The 24,281-nt window shown below is 47.0% G+C and overlaps 1 protein-coding gene across 1 annotated transcript in view; it reads left to right on the top strand.

Annotated features, from left to right (window-relative positions):
• The window catches only part of LOC119431274 (prolyl 4-hydroxylase subunit alpha-2-like), a 58,901-nt gene extending 49,195 nt beyond the window's left edge, over nt 1-9,706 (top strand). Inside the window, exons 10-13 of the mRNA XM_037698743.2 lie at nt 1,360-1,422; nt 2,876-2,944; nt 8,534-8,630; nt 9,453-9,706. Of these exons, the coding sequence (XP_037554671.1) occupies nt 1,360-1,422; nt 2,876-2,944; nt 8,534-8,630; nt 9,453-9,547 (324 nt within the window). The 3' untranslated portion in view covers nt 9,548-9,706. The remainder of the gene's footprint in view (nt 1-1,359; nt 1,423-2,875; nt 2,945-8,533; nt 8,631-9,452) is intronic.
• Nucleotides 9,707-24,281: the final 14,575 nt, after the last annotated feature.

Here is a 24,281-nt window from a genome sequence, read left to right as displayed (position 1 = left end):
ATGAATGGACAAGAATAAATAGAGACCGTATCGAATTTTTTTCTATAGGTTGTCTATAGAGAGGAAGTAGACAAAAATAAGCAAACATCTTATCGACTTTTTTCTGTAGACCGACTATGGAATGGGAGTAGACAAAAAGAAATAAAAATGTTATTAACTTTTGTCTATAGACAGTCTATAGACAATGAATGGGCAAGAATAAATAGAAACTGTATCGACTTTTTGCTATAGATAGTCTATAGAGAGGAAGTAGACAAAAATAAACAGACATCTTATCGACCTTTTTCTGTAGACCGACTATAGAATGGGAGTAGACAAAAAGTAATAAAAATCTTATTAACTTTTATCTATAGACAGTCTATAGACAATGAATGAACAAGAATAAATAGAGTCTGTATCGACTTCTTTCTATAGATAGTCTATAGAGAGCAAGTAGACAAGAAGAAACAAACACCTTATTGACTTCTTTCTATAGACTGTCTATAGAATGTGAGTAGACAAAAAGAAATAAAAATCCTATCAACTTTTGTCTATAGACAGCCTATAGACAATGAATGAACAAGAATAGAGTCTGTATCGACTTCTTTCTATAGATAGTCTATAGAGAGCAAGTAGACAAGAAGAAACAAACACCTTATTGACTTCTTTCTATAGACTGTCTATAGAACGTGAGTAGACAAAAAGAAATAAAAATCCTATCAACTTTTGTCTATAGACAGTCTATAGATTATTTATCAACAAAAGAACAAATCTATAGAAAGGCAAAGTTGTCTAGAAGAAGTCTGTAGACATTCTACAGACAGTCTAAACTCATTTTTGTAAGGGTAGTTTCCTTCCGCTCTCCCGGGGTAACGGTCCCGTCGCGCGTGCCTACTTTCCGCCGAGTGGCGGTCCCGTCGCGCGTGTACAGTTTCCTCAGGCTCCTCGACACAGCGATAGTCGTCCACGCGAATGTACCTGCGTCTTAGTGATGCGTTCTCTGCCCCGCGACGTTCGTCTTCTTGTCTGGCTTGCGGCATGCGCTTAGCGTTTTGGGCACGATCGTCATGGGTGGTGATTCCCGCCCGCCGCCACCGCTGACATTCTCGTTGCCGTTCCTGCCGTTGCTCTTCGTAGGCGCGTAGCTCTTTGCCTACGAACTTGATCACGTCATGTTCTGTTTCGTCACGGGGAGCACCGATGAGGGCAATAAATGTGTTCGTACCTTTGTTCAAATTTATTTGTCACGTCTGTGTCTTGTGTGAAACTACTTCGCTGGTCATCCACCCTCACAGAGTGGAATGGTTCATGTTTTTTTTCTTCTGTTCTGTTGTTCTTTTTGGTCTCAAATCTTCTGTTCTTTCCACCCGGTTCACGCAGCAAGAAGAAGTAGACGAAGAGGATAAGAAGTCTGGAGACCGCGTCGCCACCTTCATGTTTTACGTGAGTTTACGGCAACCAGCCTCGCACTGCTTGACATGCGTGAATCGTGGCGCAAAAAGAGTGCCGCTCGGTTCACTTTCTCGCAGTCTCGGCAGAGTATTTTTCTTTCTTGCTTGCTTTTCCTTACAGTATGAAAAAAAGACAGCATTGCGGCTGAGAATTTACGGCTTTCAAAGATCTCGCCTAGACAACGGCAGTCAAACACATTTACTTAACTGCGGCATGTTTCCGAGCCAAACTATATAATAGAGAATTTAGTTTCCCCGTAAACGTATCACCGTTCGCGCAATATCGGGTTACCGAAGCCACAATGGTGGCTTCGGTAACCCGATAGCGGCCACAATGGTGGCGACATCTCTGGACGCAGAATTTATTACCAAGGCGCACACAAACCGAATAGTGCAATGACCTACCGTATTCTACTGAACTAACGGTGTAAGACATTGGTTATATTTTCATAGTCGTTAAAGCTCCGTCCTTTTATGGGTTTGCTTCGACGAGAACAATCACCAAAGACAAACGTGATTTAAATGCATTGTAGTTGGACAAAGTGTCACAAGATGTCGCTAGCGGATATGCGGCTGCCGAACGCGGCTCCTGTAACCAAGTAATGCGTAATGGTAGAAGTTTATCGCTAAGAAGTTTACGGTAAGAAGTTTACAAACTCAAACTCTGTTATCTGAAATACATTTCAGTGCTTGTGAAATGTAGAATTATTTCGTATTTAGCGGTTTTGCTGTCTGCTTTCGTCGAGTTTAGCATTCGTAGTTAAAAAGAATGTTCCAGTCTTACACCACATTAAAAATTTCACCTTTGTGGCAGTGCGGACTGTAATGACGCCCTTCCATGTTTCTTTTTAACGTAGCTTTCAATAGCTAGATAAGACCTAACGAGCCGTGAAATACAACTTATGAAGAGCACCGAAGTACTAATGATGAAAATGGTACTTTGGTGTTTTTAACCGCTTGACCCTGTTCATCCCTAAAAGCGAATACCTGATTTCTCAAAACGCGAAGATAAAAAGAGGGGCTTCTAGCCAACGCACAGTCTTAGCTCGGTCATTCGCTACCCTTTTTTGGGGGGAAGGGGGGAGAGGAACGGCGGGGGAGAGCAGTGAGGGTGGGGAGAGTGAACTACGCGTACATAAAAACGCTGGTAAAGAAAACAGTTGCTCCCTTGATTAGGACAAGTCCCCTTGTCGAAAGGTTGGCTGCAGCGACATTCCTCGTCCTACTATTGGTAATCACTTCCTTAATGACTGTTGTAATGTTCCATTTGATGGACCGTATCTACCAGAAGTAGTAAACAATACTTAATTTTTTTTCGATTGTCGCTTCTCTTTCTACTCTTTCTCGACGGCGGTCCTCGCCTTTTGATGGTCGTTATAACTGTGTATAACGTTATAACTGTGCTGCCGTAACAAATCGCCCTTTTTTGTTTTTCACCGTAACAGCTTTCAGACGTGAGTTTGGGAGGTTCGACTGTGTTCCCCTACGCCAAGGCCGGCGTCTCTCCTCGAATGGTAAGAGTCGATTGATCAGTCTATTTTACGTGGCAAAAAGGTCGTAAGAAAATGTTTGCAACACACCCGGACTCATAGAAGAGAACATTCGTTTATCTGGAAATTTGTCAAAGGTCTCCTAACTGAATAGAAAACAGCAGAGCTGAGAAATGCTCTTCAGAGAAAGGCGTGATGTAGCATTACATTTACCATCAACTATAATATGTTATAGCAAAGATCGTAGTCAGCTGCACAAACTCTGTGGTATTCTTTTTCTTTTACATTTGCGTACTGTGAAAGCACAGAGTTTTTTTTTCATAACGCTACTTGCATTTTCTTCCTATCACATTTTCAAAACTATTTTGAGCTTGAAATAATCGCCGCATCTAGCGCGTATTTCTTCTTTTGGCAAAGCGTTACATTTTAAGGTAACAGAATTCCATGAATGTGCAATTGCATGGCGCAGACCGGACGCAAAAGAAATGTGCTACGTACCTATACACAGAAGAATAGCTTGGAAGAATTGCTTGGAACCGCGTAGAACATAAGGCTCCTCATGATGTAAACCGAAGTGATGTTTGCGAATGCCTTTTGTAAAGTTCTGCTGCAAGAAAAGAAACACCCGTATTGCAAAGAACGAAAAAGCTGAAAATTCGAAAAGAGTTGGTTCACGTACCTATACAGTGCGCTTGCTTGCTGGAAAGTAGTGATACACTAAACACACAAGGACGGAAGCGCGAAGGCGTGGTGGAACCCCATCGTTGTGCTTTTTCAAAGAATATAGAGGCGGCCACTGGCTCAATACCTAACGTTAGTCAAGCTGTTCAACGTAAAAAAAAAAAACACGATGCAAGATACGATTATAAGACCTGCGGTGCTCTGTCGTCTAAGATTGGACGATTGAACACCGTATGTCTTAAAATAGTATATAGCGCAGTGTCTTTTATCTTTTTTTCTTTTCGTTGAACAGCTCGTCTAACGTGAGCTGTGACATCGTATATAAGCATGTCTGGCAAGTCTCCTTCATTCCATGCTGCAAATCAAACCGAAACAATAAAAAAAAGATAAAGCTGCAGTGAAGTTTAATTTCGTGAACGCGGATGACTTGCAAGCGTATGGGTGCTATCTCACACACGACGCTATCAGTCTTCGGTGCACGTAGACGCCTACACTGTCCGCATCGCAGATCGTATTCAAGACAGGGCTCGCGCGGCCGCAGTAGCCGCCGCAGCAGAACGTCCCCTTGTAAGCATTCGCTTGCTAACTAAATTATTAAGGATGGTGTCAGCGCGCAAAGGCAAACATGAACACATCACACTCGATGACCGCGGACACTCGCTGTCAGAACGCAAGTGGGAGAAATCGCTGCAGCAGCAGCGAGTGAAGTGACCTTCATCCGGGCACTGAAACGAGAACATCGCTGCGAGAACAAAACGAGATCATCCGGGCAACCAGTCAAAAGTTCAGAAAATGTGGTCTCTGTCCCCCAAACCTTTATACCGCATTACATACGCTAGTTACTGCCCAAACAAATTACAAAAAAAAAATTATTGCTTCCGATTTCTTCCTAATGTTTGTTCAGAATATCACTCAAGCTGTAACTTCTTGTACGCTCAACTTTTAGTTGTAATTTCCAATAACAACTTTCAAAGGGCAGATACAGTGCGCCGCATCATGCGTTGTCATCTTTTGATACTAGAGATTTTTAGAATAGGGGCCCCAAACGTTTGGGGGCCCCAAAGAAATAGCGTCGACACCACTGCGCATGCGCGAGACGCAGACTGCGTTTGGGTTTTGCGTTGGGCACGCTATTTCACTGATTTAGCGGGAGCCCCAAAAGCTGCCCCAAAAGCTTCGTGTCAACAAACATGGCGGCACCCATCGAAGCGACGGCTCGAAGCGAGTGCCAAATGGCTCGATTCGTGGTAACGCGTGAAGTTCGTAAGCTAGGAGAAGTGACTGTGGTTATCGCTTTCTCTCAACTAACGTTTGTAATGAAGATTGATTCATTAGACGCTGCTGATTCCGAATTCGAATGTCGATTTCTTGGCTCGTAGGCCTAACGTGGATTATCTTGGCTGGTGAAGGCACGTGAAGCTGGTTACTCAAAATTAAGCGCAACAAATCGCTTGCTGCTAATCGAATAACCTCTCAATTGTAATTAAACGCAAGACCACGAAAGCCAAAATTACTCTTATCATGAAATGTTATAGTTTATTTTAATATTTATAATAATTTTTCTTTGACACCGTAGTGGCGCTGCAAGCGCAAGACGCTATTCGCAACTCAAAGCCCTATTCTAAAACTCTTCACTCCTGCATGCCCCAACGCTAACACCCGCAAAGCTCTTCGGGGCCCCAAACTTTTGGGGCCCCTATTCTAAAACTCTCTACTGAGACAGGGTTTCCTGTGCTCTTTTCAACGCCAGCAGTCCATGAGTTCCGCGGTGCGGGTTTTGCACCGGCGCCTTCGAGAGATGGCCGGCAGCGTCCGGTGCGGCGCGGATGGCTGTTTGGCCGAGACAACTCTTGCAACGAGGTTCAGTTCAAAACAGATTCATTTCGGCTCAGTAAGCTTTCAGGCCTGAGTCGCGGCAGCAATCTGCTATGCCGGTAGCCATTTCATGCTTACATCTACTCTCGATTACAGGAGAGCCAGCAGTTTTTTTCTTGGCGTCTGTGGCGAAAGCTATTACTTGTCATATTACCATCGGCCGTGAATAATAACAGAGACACGGATGTAGGGTGTTTCTAAGTGTCTTTATACTCCACGAGACTGCGCTTCCTTCGCGGATGTTGTATTGCCTGATTATTTCACAGTACTAGAGTGTACTAGAACTGTAACAGTACTCAGAAAAAGGCTACAGAAATTCTGAGAATTGTCTCCTAATGCATAAGCATTGTTTGGCTCGGCTGTGACTTCGCTGTTGCTTACTTTTGCTCACTTGCTTTTCCTAGCTTATGTACGTTTACCCATGGTGGCAACAGATGCTTAGGCTTTAGCAGACAATTTTCAAATTTTCTTGCCGTACCCGGCCCCTTCAAAGTGATCGTACCCATTGAGCCAGATAATCGGACACGAGCGCACCTCGACGAAGCAGAGCGGGCGAAAGGGTACGCCAGCTGCCTCAGTAGCGCGTGAGGTGTTGCGTGAGGGCTGAGTGCGTCGCCGCGGGGCCATGTCACGCTCGCTGTTGCTCTCGCGTGCCTGTGTTATACACGCGTTTCTTGTCCACGCAAGATCTCCCCTACGTTCCAACCATGCCTCGGTAAGGTCTAATGAAAATGCGTCAAGCATCTCAATGTGCTCGCTTGGCTGCGAGGAGTTCATAACTCGAAGGACGCTCAGCAGCGTTCAGTTAGACATTGGGCTACCCGAAATCTCAAGTTGGCATACCACAAATTCAACTAGGTTCACCCCGAAATTTCAAATTGGCCCAACCCCACATTGCAGTTGTGCCAACCCCGAATTTCAAGTTGACCCACCTCGAAATCAAATTGGTCCACCCCCAAATCTAAGTTGGCCCACACCCCACATTTTCGTTCAATCAACCTCAACCCCCAAACTTTAGGTTGACCCACCCCTAAAGTTAAGTTGGCCACCATGCAAATTTCAAGTTGGTCCACCCCAAATTTAGGTTGGCCCCACCTCCAAATTTCAAGCTGGCCCACCCTCAAATTTCAGTCTGCCCATTCCCAAATCTAAAGTTGGCCCACCCTTAAGTTCAAGTAGGTCCACCTTCAAATTTCAAGTTGGCCCAACCCCACATTTTAGTTGTGGAAAACCAAATTTTAAGTTCTTCCACTCCAAAATTGAAGTTGGCTCGCCTCCACATTTCATTTGGACCCACTCCTAAATTTATGTTGGCCCACATGCAAACTTTAAGTTTGCCCTCCCCAAAATTTCTGTCTGCCCGTCCCAAATTTCAAGTTGGGTCATCCCAAATATAAGTTTGCCTACATCTAAATGTCAAATTGGCTCGCACCCAAATTTTAAGTTAGCCCAACTCCCAATTTCAGTTTGCCCACCCGACCCCCAAATTTCAGGTTTGCTCACCCCCGCATTTATGTTGGTCCACCCCCAAATTACAGTGAAGATGTCTATGGCTAGGGTTCTATGCATTTTTCGTGTCTGTCAACATATCTGCGTGTCCAAAAACTCAGCTCCCGAATTTGATGCAACATTGCTTCATTCTATGCAAAAGCTTATACGTCTCATCACTTGGATGTTCATTTTCAGTAGATTAGTCATCAATAGGCACCGTTTTCAAAATCAATAGACGCTCAAGTAGATAATAGGAGTTTCTCAAATATTTGCCACCCTAGCTGCAACCCGCGTCGGCCATGTATATGCTCGCACCGCCCTCTCTTTATAGTAGTCCCAAGCCCTTGCGGGCTTAATTTCCCTCTGCTTTTCCGGCGTGGTGGCCTCGTCGCGTGTATCTCCTTTCCACCGGGTGGCAGTCCCGTCACGCGTGTTTAGTTTCCTCCGGCTCCCCGAGGTGGCGGTAGTCCTCCACGCGAATGTATGCCGCCGACCAAGACCGCCGATCAAAACAAAAGTGTGTGTGCGTGTGTCTTTGGGATGACCGCCGTCACCACTCAAGAAAAATAAAAGGTGCTCATACCTTTGATCTACATTCCGAGTCACCTCTATGTTGTGTACTAAACTGCTTCTACCGCCAAATTTCAAGTTGGCCCAGCCCTACTATAAGCTTCCCCGTGCATTTTCTATGGAGTCCTATGTATCTCTCTGGGTATTCTCTTTAAATTTTTTCAATTGGCCCTTATCGCTTATAAAATTACTGATCGTGTACATTTACACTAGTATAACGACTACATGTCTGAACTTCACAAACAATGCATTAGTTTGCAGATACAAGGCATTACACGTTTCACGTGACGGGGCAAGAGTACTCGCCAAAGAATAATTACGCCTTCGGAAGGTCTCGTAGGCTGCATCAGGAACGTTATTCACAGCGGAGAACAGGAAACGTCTTGTGCGCGCTGCAGAATGCCGTATGGGAAAGAGAGCACCGAAATGACGCAACCAAGTGCGCAAGTTACATTTACTCACGTATTAGCGAGCTTGCATGTCTAATTTATGTTACATTTAGTAGGCGTAAATGCGGTCTAATTTAGCAAGAGACCTCCTCTTCAAAATTTTATAGTCATTTCACGTCAAAATTAGAGTGAAGTGTGTAATTTAAGGTCCAGAAATTGCAAAAGTGTGTTCTAAGGGACGCCGCAGTGTGGGGTTTCGGGTTATATTTGACCAATAGCGGTTCTTTGATGTGTGCCCAAAGCGCCGTACGCGAGCATTCTTGCATTTCGCCATTCTCGAAATGTGGCCTGCGTTGCGGGGACCGAACCCGTGACCTCGCGCTCATCAGCGCGACGTCATAGCCACTGAGCTACAGTGGCAGGTCGCAGTACTGCGAGGTCACTATTTGCTGTTAGCGTAAAACGTACGAGCCACGGCCACCTTTTCTAACATAATACTGTGCCTTGCTGTGCATATTTACGAAGTCAATCTTGTTGAATCAGGTTGTAATGAAACAAGACAAAAAAATTGAAATCACCACTTATGTACGCACGTCTCTTTTTGCAGGGCTCGGCTGCCTTCTGGTATAACATGCGCGATGACGGCAGCTACGACGTGCGCACCTTGCACGGCGCATGCTCCGTGCTACACGGCACAAAGCACGGTACGCCTATGCATGGTGCAATGCATATTTTCTCTGTATAGTCGTGGTGACCGCAGTTATTGTTATATTGTTATAAGTTATTGTTATAGTTATTTGTGAAACACTTACGGACCACAGAATCTAAAAAAAAAAAAAAAAGATGGAAATTTCCGCAGTCTGGGCATGTACACAGAGTATTATTCGTATTTCCAGCTTGTAATAGTATATGCAAGAAACACAGTGTTGTACTGTTTTACTGGCTACACTCGCTAAATGCTCCGAAATTCAACGTTTTCTCACGTCCTGCGGTCCCCAAATTTTTGAGGCCAACTGTACCTATGGGCTTTCAGAACCAGAGGCGTTCTTTATCTTCAACAAATGAAATCTCAACGGGAGAATTCAAAGGCGAACGCAAAATATGGAAACTTTTTTGCTAGCGGAAACCATAAGTGATTGTGAAAGTACGTCAAATGTACTGCATTGCCCAAAAAGGGAACCCTCGTTTATTATTTGGCTACCTATGGCAGCTAAATATAGCATGAAGGCACGCATACTATTTTTAATCCATAGAAACCAACATAATGTGCCCTGTCAGCCACACTTTCATCAAATAAAGTAGGAGTGTTTCAGTTGTACAAACATTAAAAAGATTGAGCCCCTAGGATACCCTTACATGTCTCGTTAATTAGGTACCGCGCTGTAATACGATCACTCGTAACTGGTTAATGGCAGCACATCCTCCACCATACGTTTCGGACAGAAGAAAAGTTTACTACCCTTAATTATTTCGTTCCGCTTATCGTGGTTAGCTGACGTACTCTGCTGCACTTTTTGCTATTACAGTCGCCAACCTATGGATTCGAGCCAACGGCCAGATGTTCCGACGACCATGCCCGGCGACAAAACGGAGACGGACACTAGATTCTGCGAAGCTGTGATAGTTGTTACCTGTGTTACTTTATTTCTTGTTCCTGCTGCTTATTTGTTCCTTCTTCTTGTATCTTTGTCTTCGCGATTTTTTTTTTTTTTCATTGGGAACGACGGGTCGTCCCTGTTAGTGTCTATTGTTAAAAAAATAAAGTGAAAAGAAAATCAAAGGATTGTTTATGTAAAGGAATGCACGCCACCTTGAGGGTGTTCGAAGGAAGGTCAAGGTATGGTACATGCCAAAGTAAAGCACACGACTTTGAGTATGTGTAAAAGTCAATGGATGGTCCCTGCAGACTAAAGCAGACCACCTTGAGGATGTTGGCTCTCTCCACCGACCGTTGATATGGCTGGTTCTGTAATCTGCACGACTTTTATTGTGACGCGATAAAAGCTTCTTTGCAAATACAGTAACCACGTACGCTCAACTTTGAAAGTCTCTGTACACACTTCTTTTACTCCCTAAAATGGAAATTCAAGCTTGGTGCCGACACAGCGTTGTTTACTATGGCCGAATCTACAGCAGTATGGATGCAAAGGTGAAAGAAATGCTTCAAAACGTCGCGTCATTCTTCACTGCTGATTAAAAGGTGAGTAGCTGTAATAGAAAAAGAGAAGGCGTGCTTCAAGAAAGGTAATGGTGAAGTAAGTCTAATAAAAGAAAACAGAACTGTGACGAATGTTACAATAAGTTCTGTCTCTGCTATAAAAAGACGGTCTCGTACGGTCAATGAACTCTAATGGTGTGCGTTGCCCTCAACCACTTGTGTACAGGCCTTGTGGCACCTTATAGCTTGTTACAAGATGCATATAGCGCAAATATACCAGTGCTAGTAAGCTGCGCAACATGAGCGGATTACGGTAACAAGAAAAACAAAGAAAACGAAGAAAATGTTTGTGCGAGCGAATGATGAAAGCCGATGACAGAGCTCCCATGTCAGGCTTTATCAGCTACTCGTCAAAAACAAACAGTTTACCTCCAAGCTTACTCAGTGGCTTCGATCACCCCTACGCGTTTGTTAAAGCGATGAGCGGGAGTACCTTCTGTGCGCCGATAAACTTCGTAAAGTGACCGGGCATTAAATTTAGAGTCCTGAACCCGCAACACTTCAAGTATGTATCGACTGAAAAGTTGATCAATGGCACGATGCTCAAAGGCTCAAATCTCAGATTCATGGCCGTGGTGAGGCAAATACCAAATGAAAACGAACAAAGTAGGGTCGTCAAGAGCATGTAGGTCGCCCACTTGAAACCATGCAGATCATTAGTTCAAGTGAGCAATTGTACAACCAGTCGATGAGGGTTTTGCTCTACGAGGTATTTCTAATTATCGGGCGTACACATTCTGCACATCCTGCGAAAAAGTATTGTTGAAGCTTGGTAAGCTCAATCATGTAGTTATCGATTGTACGTCGATTCTCCTACACGCCTTAATGTTCCAATTTGCATGTTTTATTTTATAATTAACAAGCATAGATGTTCGGCAATAGCGTGAAGTGTATGTCTGGCGCCGATACACCGATCGACAAGAAAAAGGTATCAATGAAAGTGAGGCATGCGCACAATGTCCAACTAGTGACAAAGGATTCTACACTTTCATCGCATATTGTTTACAGTTACTCTTCATGACACTGAGTGCTAGCGCATAATCGTTCGCGGGTACGGGTATTAGATTTTATTGGGCCACTTGGTTCAGCATAGTTCTTCGATCCCACAGTTGTCCCGGACGACACATTTCAAAGGACACAAAGTAAATCTTTGTACGCAGGACACAGGAGCTCTGTTGGTTGACATTCTCAACAAGGTGTGAATTCTTTGCCCGTGTGCTTCAGCTTAAAAGCACACGGCTAGAGAAAGTCCCTCAATACCTCAAAAGACACTACATCCCAGCAACTGTGACCAAGACGCGTTTCGCTTAAAACCATGTGAGCCTTTCCTGACACCACCCAGACACAGCCGACTAGAGTGAGCAATGGATGACCCTGAAGACCGCGGGACACCCGTAACGTGGCCACGCAACGTGGTCCCGCAACCCACCACCCCCTTTCAATGGGGACGCTCATAGCATTCATCCATCCATTCAGCCTTCTCATCGTCTTCCAGGCGGTTCCAGACGCATTCCATTAAACAGTTTCAAAGCTCTCTGCTTAGGTGGCTACGTAGCTTGTCTGCGATGCTGGCCAGAATGGGAACACAGCACTGAGCGTATTTCTGCTCAGCTGCCTCACGTGTATTATTGTGGAAACACCTAGCGAGCGCTGCGCCTTCTAACGTCCTTCGTCCCAGCTGTTTCCTGTCGCGCAGCTTCACCGAAAAGCTTTGTGGTCATACGGCACCCGCCTCCCCGCAACCCCTACCTGCTCTCGGTGTACGTGCTGCTCTCGAACCGGCTGAGCGTGGTGCACGCCGAGGCCCGAAGGATGGCGACAACGCTGGGCTCTGGATATAGCAACCGCATTAACTCGCGGCGCTGCCCCGTGTGCGGCGCAGTCAAAATACCACGGCGCTGCGCCTCGTTGGGCGAGGCGTTCGCGCTTACCGTGCTCAATTTGTTCGATCTGGACGACCGGTTCTACATGAACACGCTCGGATCGGTCATCATGTATGGCGTCATCGTGCAGCAGCTCACTAACGGCGCTGGCGCTTAGACCCCAAAACGCCACGGCGCTTAGACCCCAAAACAGTCTTCAGAAAGCAGCGCTCGAAACTTTAAGGGAGTTTGACCTCCGATTACAAATGTCTGATGAGTACGATACTCGCTTATGCGAAATTTGAGCGCAGCTCTACATACGTGTTTTCATTTCTGGATTTATAGAGGCAATAAATCCATTTCTGGATTTATAGAGATGCCGAGTGAGCGCGGCGTATGCGGACGCTTTCCAACGCGTACGTCTGGTTGGGGCTTTACGGTGAGGGACGCCAACGAACCAGCTGTCGAAGAAGACGACAACGAACGCGTGACGAGTGCACGAGCGCACTCGCGCGGTTGTGGCGACGAACGCCAACTAACCAACTGTAGAAGAAGACGACGAACGCGTGGCCAGTGGCACGAGCGCGTTTGCGCGCTTACGGCGAGGGACGCCAATGAGCCAGCTGTGGAAGAAGACGACGACGAATGTGCGAGCAGTGACACGAGCGCGTTCGCGCGGTTGCGCCGTGGGATTGCGAAGCTCATCCCAGGAACGGGCGCCTCAGAGCTGAGCTCTAAATTGCAGCACCACTTTGCGAGGACAGAGAAGGAAAATAACACGTACACAGCGCTGTCATTTTATTTCTCTGTCCTCATCCAGGCGAGCTGGATTGGTAATCTTGAATCACAACCATGCAACCAGCCCGCCAACGAGCTTTTCCTCCAAAGCTCTTCGACGTACATAAGAACATGGTCCACTTTCGAAGAAAGTGATGGAGACGACGAAGACGACGACGAAGTGGATGAAGACGACGAAGTGTCTCTTGGCGGAGTGTTGTTTTTATACCTCTCGGTTATCGGAATTTTTCAATTCGTAGAGATATAATTGAAACAATAAAATCATGGACTGAATTTCAACACCTAAAATTTCCGTGGAAAATACATTGGTATCCATCAAGACAATCAGAAGTAATAATCACAAAATTACGCTGCCGCGTCCCGCCATTAAACCTATATTTACACAGGGCTGGTCTGGCGATATCACCGCTGTGTCCATTCTGTATAGAAATAGAAACCATAGAACACTACTTTTTAATATGTCGCCGGTATAAATTACAAAGAAAAAGACTTCTTGAAATTCCGCTCGCTAAATTAGGGTAAATTTAACATCAGAAATAGCACTCTCTTTCGGTGCCTCGGTATTCGGCTTTAGTCACAGGGACGTGTTTGATGCCGTTTGTAGTTTCATTCAATCAACTAAACGAATAAAATTTTAAATACATACTTTTACAACTAGAGATATAGCACGACATTTATATTATAAAAAGTGCAGTATAGGAAAATTATTCTGTCTGTTCTGATTACTAAATTGCACTGTAACAGTAGTTTCAAAAACCGTATCTAAAAGTTCAGGTGCCCAATTCTTGGCCAATCCCCCGGAGTGGGTAAGAGCCATGTGCTGAGGATATCATCATCATCATCATCATCATCACCTCTGGCTATCTTTGTGAAATCTCCAGTGTATCGATCAGGCGTTCGGTGGCGATGGACGTGGACCGCCCAGGGCGTCTGCCGGATCCGGCGGCGTCAGCGACGGCCGCCTCTAGGAAGCGGATCGGGCTCCACACTGACAGCGACAGCGAAGGCACCCATATCTACTCGCTCAGCAGCGAGGACCCTTCCGACGACGAAGGCTTCGAACTTGTGCGGAGCCGCAAGGCGAAGAGAAGGAACACCAGGTCCTCTTCGTCCTCCAGTACGCAAACTGTTGAACCCATGCGGAACTCCGACGCCAACACCCTTCTGTTTATGCCTGTGATACCCAACAGTAACATGAAGCGGCTTAACAGGCAATCTGTCTCGATGCTGCTGGAGACCGTGGTGCCAAATGAAATCACGGACATTAGAGTGAACACCCGCAAAAATGTACTGGCGGTTGATATTCTGCATGCGGGTGCTCTTAGCACCCTACGCAAGGTAACAGATCTTGATGGCATGCAGGTGCGCTCTCACATACCACTGGGCTCTGATGTCATCACTGGTGATGTATGATATGATGTAGACTTGGCCATCCTCAACAATGACTTGCCGGTTCTGGTTAAAGCAGCGAGTGATCGGGACGTTATTGTTGATGTCTACCGCCTGGGCAACTCACGTTGCGTGAAGATTGTTTTCAAGGGCAACTGCCTCCGGTCTCACGTTAAGGTAGGCCACTTTCGGCATCCTGTCCGGCCTTTTATTCCGAAGCCTCTACAGTGCCGCAAATGCATGAAGATCGGACACGTGAGCAGCGTCTGTGAGAACGAGACAGTGTGCCCCCGCTGCGCTGAACCACATGCCGCGGATAAATGTGCCGCCACTGTCATGAAATGTCCAAACTGCCACGGATCTCACGAGGCCTCATCGAAAGACTGCCCCAAGATTAAGAAGGAAATGGCTATCTTAAAAGAGATGGCAAGAGATCATTCCTCTCATCGAGAAGCCGCCGCTAAAATCAGGAAGCGACGCTCCCGTCGCCGACGTTCTTCAAGAAAAGCTTCTGCGTCGGTGATGCGTATGCCATGCCCACAGTCACCTCCTCCACTGCCACCCAGGCCATTGACATCAGAAAGGCCTACAAAGGACAAGGGCACCGGGAAGAATACGGACACCGAAGCCTGGCCTGCGTTGCCGAAGCGGCAACCACCAGCAGAATCGCTGCACGCCGATGGAAGTCGACCATCCTGGGCATCTCCTGCCGGTGAATTGACTGAACAGGATCGGCAAGTGGTTATAATGGTGCGATCACTAATGAATACGATTCGCATGCTACTGAAAAAGCTGCAGACACCAACAGCTGAAAGCGAATAGCAAATACTGGATGCACTGAATCCAGTACTTGCAAGCCTCCTATAAGCACCATGGCTCACCCAGTACTTTCTTTTCGCACTGAAGTTAGAAGTGCGACAATTTTTCAATGGAATGCCAGAGGCTTGAAGTCCCGCATCTCGGATTTGCTCCAGTTTGTCTTGAAGAATCGGTTCCCTATACTTGTTATTTGTGAACCGAACGTATCAAAGCCCTACAGACTATCTGGTTGCGAAGTGTTTGCTTCTTCCACGTGCGAGGAACGGAGCAACGCTATCATTTACATCCGCACGGACTTTAACTATGTTTCGCATGCCGTTCAGCCTCATGACTACAACCAATACGTATGCCTCCGCATCAAAAAGAACAAAATGGCCTTTACTCTTATTGGTTGTTACACCACCCCATCAAGGCGGTTTGACCCTGAAAGACTGAAATACATATTAAAAGAAACTGATGGCCCCTGGGTCATCACTGGGGACTTCAATGCGCACCACTTGCTTTGGGGAAGCACCAAGATAAACTCCACGGGAAGGAATGTTGCGTCGTTTGCCTCTGATTATGACCTCTGCATCATGAACGATGGTAGCCCAACGTATCTGCGGGGTCCTACGTATAGCAGCTGCCTGGACTTGACTTTGGTGTCACAGAACTTCACATCACATGTTAAATGGTTTTGCGACATCGAGACTCATGGGAGTGATCACATTCCCACCTATCTAACGATTAATGGACTCACTCGGTCTTACTCTCGGGGTATCTTGAAGAGCACTGACTGGATTATGTTTACGTCGCTTATGGAAGAAGCATGTGGGGGAGATTTCGCCGGCGACATCGCCGACACCATCGCAGAAGCACTTAAAGTTTCCAAGTATTCATCATCATTGTCATCAAGCCGAACGGATTTCGACACTGAACTTGAAAGACTTCGTGCGATTCGACAGCGTGCAGAACGACGATACAGATGCACTAAATCAATTTATGATCTGAGAGACGCACGTCGCATTCAGAAGAAAATTCAGCGTCGCATAGACAAACTAGAGAGAGAACGATGGAAGACATTCTGCGAGTCACTGGACCCTCGCAAGCCGCTTTCACATATCTGGAGGACAGTACGTGGTCTTCGTTCATCCCCACAACAACGACACCCATTTGCAGCTTTGGCCCTCCATCTTGGCCAAACAGAGCTTGTTGTGGCGGAGGAATTCTGTGCCAGAGTCACTGGTGAGCCTGTCAACATCAACGTTGATGTAAGTGACCTCCCAGCGGCTAAGGTACCGGAAATGGACGTGTCATTTACCATGGAAGAACTCGAGGCTGCCCTGGCAGTCTCTAAACGATCATCCTCTCCAGGCCCTGACGGCGTCACCTATTCTGCCCTGGGACACCTTGGACAAGAGGCAAGAAGAGCGCTTCTGAACAGCTTTAACAACTCATGGCATAGAGGTACAGTTCCCCGGCAATGGAAGTTAAGTCGGCTGGTACCATTACTAAAGCCTGGAAAATCTCCGTTGGACCTGGCGGCATATCGCCCTATTGCTCTTGCCAGCTGCATCGGCAAGGTTATGGAAAGGATGGTCCTTGCACGTCTAGAATGGTATCTCGAGGGTTACAATATCTATCCCGCTTCCATGGCAGGCTTTCGTTGGGGTCGTTCTTCAATGGACAGCGTCATTGACCTCACGACATTAGTGCAGCAGGAGAAAAGCCGTAAGCGCATATCAGTTGTGCTCTTTCCTCGACGTGAAAGGCGCGTATGACAACGTTGCACATGAAGCCATCGTCACCTCCCTGGAGACTATTGGAATCGACGGCCGCATGCTTCGTTGGTTATCCGACTACATAACTCGCCGGTCGTTTTTTGTGCAAACAGAAGACGGCCCCACAGCTGAACATTACACGTACTGCGGCGTGCCTCAGGGAGGAGTATTGAGTCCGACGTTGTTCAATGTGACACTCATTGGACTAGCTAACATTTTACCTAAGACAATCTGCCTCTCGATATACGCAGATGACATCTGCCTTTGGACTTCTGCAGTTACTCGGCCTCAGGTGCGTGCGCGTTTGCAACGGGCAGCAACCTTGACATCAGCATATCTTCAAGCACAAGGCTTGACTGTATCAACCGAGAAATGTGCATTGGTGGCATTCACTCGAAAACTTATGACGCCATACCCAGTTTCTATTAATGGACACACTATTGCCTACGGACAGACCCATCGATTTTTAGGTGTAATAATCGACCGCAATCTTTCCTGGAGCCATCATTGCACGTACCTGAAGAAAAAACTGTCGTCGATTGCCTAGGTACTGAGATTCATGTGCGGGAAAACATGGGGCACATCTGCACGCTCCATGCTTCAGTTGTACAGAGCTCTATTTCTAGGATACCTACGCTACAGCCTTCCAGTGTTGTCCAATACGTGCAAGTCAAATGTTCGCTCGTTGGATAGCTTACAGGGCCAAGCATTGCGCACTTGCTTAGGACTTCCTCGCGGTGCGTCAACACCTGCAACAATCGTCCTCGCCAAAGATCATCCGATCCAAACATACGTTGCAGTGGATTGTCTCAGGGCGCATATCCGTCATCTTTCCCGCGTCCCCGATCATCACATGGCGTTTTGCCTTCGCAGAGACCTCGTTCCATGTTTTCTGAAGTTATCGTCACCAATCAAGATTGCCTTCCGTCAGGATACACCCCAGCAGCAAGGCCTTCATTTCCCTTGTGGCGCCTGCAACATCCTCAGGTGCGCCTAAGTATTCCGGGCGTAAAGAAGAAGGCCAATCACCCAAGAATATCTCTGCAACAGATGACGCTGCTATTAATGAATGAGACCTACTGGGACCGAATACACATCTATACCGATGGTTCCGTCTCATCTACCAGTTATTCAGGTGCCGTTGTCATTCCGGCTACGAAAACCACACTCAAGTTCAAACTGTCAGACGTCACAACATCAACGGCGGCAGAGCTTGCTGCCCTGCGTGCTGCTGTACAATACCTCCTGCAAGAGACACCTCAGAAATGGGTCATATTTTGTGATTCTAAGGCAGCACTTCAGAGTCTGCATTTTGCCATTTATCACAGGACTCATGAGCAGCTTGTATATGAGACAAGAGAAGACCACCATAAAGCTATCGCTAGAGGGCATGAATTATATTTCAGTGGCTACCGGGACATACCAGCATTGCTGGTAATGACCTCGCCGACGAAGCCGCCCGGTCTGCTCCTCTAGAAGGCCGACCAGTCCTAATCCCCTTATCCAGGACCGACGCTGCACGAAAACTTCTTTCGTGGCTAAAGCTATGACACACAAATATTGGTCTTTTTCTTAATCCGAAGTGCCATCTCCATAAAATTGACCCATCCTTGAAGCTTCAAATGCCATCAAACATTTCCCGCTCGGAGGCGACAGTATTGGGCCGCCTCTGGCTCGGGGTGGCATTTACAAAGGCCTACTCGTTCCGCATTGGAATGGGGGATACGCCCATGTGTGACTCTTGTGGAACCAGAGAAACAATTGAACATGTCTTATGTTTCTGTCCCCAGTTCGACGTCGAGCGTGAAGCTATCCGGACAGCATTGAACCGGCTGGATTCTCGACCATTTTCTGAAGTGAAGATCCTTGGACCATGGCCGTATGCGTCGATGGCACAGAAAGCCACGAAAGCCTTGTTGCACTACCTCAAGTCGACAGGTCTTGGCGACCGTCTGTAGACTTCGTGCGAAGCTTCAGATGTGCGCGAAACTGTGCTGTCTCTATTTCCTTTCTCTCTCTGTTCATCCCTATACCCCCTTTCCCCAGTGCAGGGTAGCAAACCGGACGTGCGTCTTGTTAACCTCACTGCCTTTCCTCTCTTCTATTTCTCTCTCTCTCTCTTCGAAGAAAGCATGGAACTAGTACTCGAACCATATCTCGAATTTAATAAAAGTCTTAAAATGTACCTGCTGTCGGAAGTACTTTTTTGACAGAGGCAATCAATTTGTAAGAAAAAGTCTTGAGAGTCGCAAAGCTTCAAAAAAATTTTAAGCTTAATGTTTTCGACTCTGTAACTCGGTAATAAAAAAAAAGATAACACGATTTTGTAAACTGCATATATTGAGACCTCCAAAGCGTACAAGATTAATAGGTTATGCATCACTCCACGATAGACGACTGCATGCTTTCTGAGTAGGAGTTTTCAAAAAGCACACGTAGACAACAGTTTCAGGTGAGCTGCAAACTCACGTATGAATTTTTCCAGTTCGACGCTGTAACAGACGCAGTTTTGTGCACTGCGATAAGTGATTGGTACTGCGTTATAATTTGCTAACTACGTTCTTTCGCCTTTATTTTTTATCAAGTTACAGGTTTCGGAATGCGTCGTGCAAAATTGTAATCCCTGAATCGAAATTTTGATTCTTACAGCCGGTGGAATGCAGCATTCTTTCTTGAATTCAAAAACATTTATTCAACTCGGTTCAGCTTTTGTCTAAGGAAAGCTTTTCTGCCTTTGACATGCATTTGAATAGGGAAATGAGAGTTGGCCTTATCAGATTCGTCTGATCAGAAACAGATTGAACTATCGAACATGCACACGGGGCAACACTGCACTTCATATGTGAGGCGTAATGTATGGTACACTTTCGAAGAAAGCATAAAACTAGTACTCGAACTAGCATATCTTGAACATTTCTTCCAGTTCGTTGCGTGATGTCTTTCGTAAGAGTACAAATCACTTGGTAAAAAAATAATTATCCAGACATTTCATATCAAAGTAAGCTACAATCAAGGACAGGATACAAATTAGGCGTTTCCTGGAAGAGTGGACCTTACTGTAGGTCCTATATGTGCCGGCTATTCCCAGCGCCGGATATCACAAGCACATCATGGTAGATCAGCAAACTATAGCCAAGAATAGTAGTTTAATTATCTACTGCTGCTACGCCTTTATTTCTTTCGACTTGGAGGTCTCGACATGACAAATAAACTTGTTTTCGACACAAGCGTTCAGCATTTCCACGTAACACCCTTCGCACGTCTGTCTACAATCACGGAGCAAAAATCCAACAATATCTGGTAGGTTCGCGCCCAATGTTGCAGTTTTCGTAAACGTTCGTCCGCAGCTCCTTCTTCATAGGTGTAGCTATGCTTCCTTTTCTAAAAAGCTTTATAAATTCAAGCACACTGTTCTCGACAGAACAGTTTCTGCGCACTGCGCCTTCAATAAATATCACCAGGCGCACATGCTAGACCGAGAAAAAAAGGAACGAATGAATTGACGCTGCTCTTCTCTGACTACAAAAATGAGTCCCCCGTCTGACGTCACTGCCGCCATCTGCCGCGCACATGTCATATTGTCGTGCGAATTGACAAAGCAGCTGCATGACAAAGTTTCCAAGTCGCATTATTCGGGCTTTGTTAACCCCACAGAAACGTGCCTACCATCGCCAGCGTACGACAAAGCTTAGGTACATTGCTAACGACTTTTGTAGCTTTGCAGGAGTGCTCGAAAAGGACCGGTCGAATGTGCCATAAGTAATAAATTTGCGCAATGAGTTCATAACTGTCTGATAAACATTGAGCTTCAGCTGCAGTGTTTGAGCGAGCCTGACTCTATTGGAGGTTCACCGACGCTTGACGTTTACGCTGCGCTTCCGCATAACTGCGCCGTTGTAAAGACTGTGCCAGAACGTTAGCCAACTTGTTCAACGAAGAAAAAAATAGAACTTAAAGGTGCAAAATAGAACTTAAACACCTATGGTGTCGCAGACAAATTTTTCCTTAACGATGGGTCCTGGAATGAGTGTGGAATCCGTCACTTCAACAAACTGCTCTGATTGAGGCCTCTAGTTGCCTCGCAAACGAAATTACACCGTATCTACCCCAAATGCAGTCCGCGCCCGGTGTATACTCTTGCGTAGGTACATTTCAGCTGAACGGGGGCTGATACGGTCGTTAAACTATTTCAGTTCAGCATTGTGGTTGCCAAGGGAGTGTGCAATATGGTTTTACATAGAAGAAATCATGTTCTCAACGCACATTTTTGCCCAAAATAAAATTTAATATTGCCTTCATCTCATCCCATCCCACCGACTGCGATAGCCACTTGTCTTGAATTTGCTACGTCAGAAAGTTAGGCGCTACCGTTGTGAAGTCTTCACCGAAACAGTTCGAAACCACTGCGTATAAGTCCTAAGCCGCAGGGTTTGCTACGCAATGGCGCAGCAAGGACATCCCCGTTGAACTGCGCTCCCGATTCTTTCACTCGCACGATAAAAGCCGCACATACCAGAAAACATCAGCGGGAACTAACCAGACTGACCGCCGAGATCCACATAGGAAAATTAAAGGACGCATCGCAACTATGACGTATTTCCGACTCCTACATTACACAAAGGCATGGCATTCGAAATCGGCTTCCGTTCCTCCGAGTGATGTTATAGGGGTGTTATTATTGCGATAGCAATTATATGGACACTTCAACCGGATTTCTGCCGTCAGCCTCGCCGTCGCCGTCGCCGTGAGGTTTAGCTGCGGCACCAAGTACCTATTATATCAGAGGCTCCGGCAACAGTCACCAACGCCGCACGCATTTTGTGCGAACCTGGGCAAAACGCCGACGGCGTCGACAACAGTTCTGCGTGTTACCGGTGCTGCTGCATGTCCAAGTTTATACAGATGATAAAGCTACTATCATTACTCCGTATAGCTCTCTACAAATTTGCTATCGCAATTGATGCTTCGCCTTTCAGGTGAAACTGCGACAACTTTTTTGTATATCCTGAGAGGCAACAGACGAGATCGGGCGACTTGACGCGCCATGTGAGCGCGATCGATGACTTCACGAGCATACTCGGTTGTAACACGTGGCACAGAAGGTAGGATGGTGTCAAAAGGCAATGTAGGGTCGCGACCATACAAAAGATAAAAGGGGGAATATCCTGCGGTGTCATGTCTGGCCAAGTTATACGCGAATGTGACGTAGGCCAGCGTGGCGTCCCAGTCGCGGTGATCATTGGAGACGTTACATCGACATCATCTCTGAGTGTTCGATTGAGACGTTCCGTAAGACCGTTCGTTTGTGGGGGTTGGCGGTGGACAGCTTATGCTCTGTGGCCCAAGAGCGGAGGAGGTCGTCAACAACTCGAGACAGAACGAGCGGCCGCGGTCGGTAAGTAACTGTCGAGGTGCACCGTGGTGGAGGATGACGTCATGGAGGAGAAAATATGCGACGTCAGTTGCGCAACTAGTCGGCAACGCCTTGGTTATCGCGTAGCGTGTCGCGTTATCGGTAGCGACGGCGATCCACTTATCCCTCTAATCATCGTCGGAAAGGGCCAAGCAGGTCAAGGCCTACGCGATAGAAAGGTTCAGAGCGAACTTCAATGGATGGAGTCGGCCGACAGGTGGCAGGGAGGTTTTTTTCGGCGCTGACACAATTCGCAAGTTGCGACATAACGACGCACAGAGCGGTAGAGTCCCGGCCAGAAGAACCGGCGTCGTACGCGGTCGTATGTGCGCAAAACTCCAAGGTGTCCCGCCGTTGGTGCATCGTGAAGTTGTTCGAGAACGACGGATTGTAGATGACGAGGAAGGACAAGGAAAACTCAGGGCCCTCAGGGTTGATATTGCGGCGGTAGAGGACGCCGTCATGCAGCACGAACATGCGGTACGGGTCGTCGGTGCTGCCAGATTGCACTCCGGCGATGATGGCCTGCAAGGACTCGTCGCGATATTGTTCAGCACGCATGTCGCCCATGTCAGTGTGAAAGCCAACACGCAGGTCTCCGGATCATGTGCAACAGGATCAGGAGGATCCACGGGATGACGAGAGAGCAGTCAGCGTCCTTGTGCAGACGTCCAGACTTGTAGATGACATTAAAAGAAAATTCCTGGAGCCGCAAAGCCCAGCGACCAAACCGTCCTGTCGGGTCCCGGAGGGAAGACAGCCAGCAGAGGGCATGGTGGTCTGTAATGACCGAAAACGTGCGGCCGTACAAATATGGCCGGAACTTGGCGACAGCCCACACTAAAGCCAAACACTCACGCTACGGTGATGGGAGTAATTCCTTTCAGAAGGTGACAGCAGGCGGCTGGCGTAAGCTATCACGCACTTGGTACCATTCTGCTGCTGGGCGAGAACAGCACCGATGCCGTGGCCGCTGGCGTCAGTGGGGACTTCGGTCGGTGTAGATGGATCAAAGGGGCAAGTATGGGAGGGCTGGTCAGAAAGCCGATGAGAGCGGCGAACGCGTGAGCCTGCTCCGGGCCCCATGAGAAAGGCGTGTTCTTCTTTTGAAGATCTGTCAAAGGGCGAGCAACGTCGGCGAAATTTTGACGAAACGTCGAAAGTAAGAACACAGGCCGACGAAGCAGCGCATGTCAGAAGCAGAACGAGGCACAGCAAAACTGCGAACGGCGCGAACTTTATCCGGATCTGGTTGTACACCGGTTGCGTTAACGAGATGACCCAACACGGTAATCTGACGGCGCCCAAATTGACGTTTCGTGGAGTTCAGCTGAAGGCCGGCTTTTCGGAAGACCGCAAGAATTGCAGCGAGTCGCGTAAGGGGCTGCTGAACGTGGGAGAAAAAACAATAACGTCGTCAAGATAGCAAAGACAGGTGATCCATTTGTAGCCTCGCAGAGGAGAGTCCATCATTCGTTCAAATGTCGCAGGAGCATTGCATAGGCCAAAGGGCATTACTTTGAACTGATATAAACCATCAGGTGTATGAAGGCAGTCTTCTCGCGGTCCATTTCATCACAGAAATCTGCCAGTAGCCAGATCTAAGATCAATGGACGAGAAGTATGTAGCTCCGTGCAAGCAGTCCAAGGCGTCATCGATGCGGGTAATGGGTAGACGTCCTTGGCGTGATCTTGTTTAGATGGCGATAGTCGACGCAAAAACACCAGGTACTGTCCTTTTTCTTCACAAGGACGACTGGCGAAGCCCAAGGAGTGGCTGATGGTTCGATGACCCTTTTGGGAGCATTTTGTCCACTTCTGATTGGATTATTCTACGTTCAGCATGTGATACACGACAGGGACGCCGACGGATCGGATTCATGTCTCCATTGTTGATACGGTGGTGAACAACAGATGTTTGGCCGAAAGGGCGGTCGCCGAAATCAAAGATGTCGTCGTACGATTCGATGGCGAGGATTTGCTGCAGTAGTTGTCAATGCAGCACCACCTCCGAGGGCTGCAGTTCTTAGTTTTCCGAAGGAACGCGGTCGAAAGCCACAGGGGACGAAAGCCGACTGGCTGCGGCGAACGGGAAG

Source organism: Dermacentor silvarum, chromosome 10, assembly GCF_013339745.2.
Source record: "Dermacentor silvarum isolate Dsil-2018 chromosome 10, BIME_Dsil_1.4, whole genome shotgun sequence".
Taxonomy (NCBI): domain Eukaryota; kingdom Metazoa; phylum Arthropoda; class Arachnida; order Ixodida; family Ixodidae; genus Dermacentor; species Dermacentor silvarum.
This window is presented reverse-complemented; position numbering and strand designations above follow the sequence as displayed.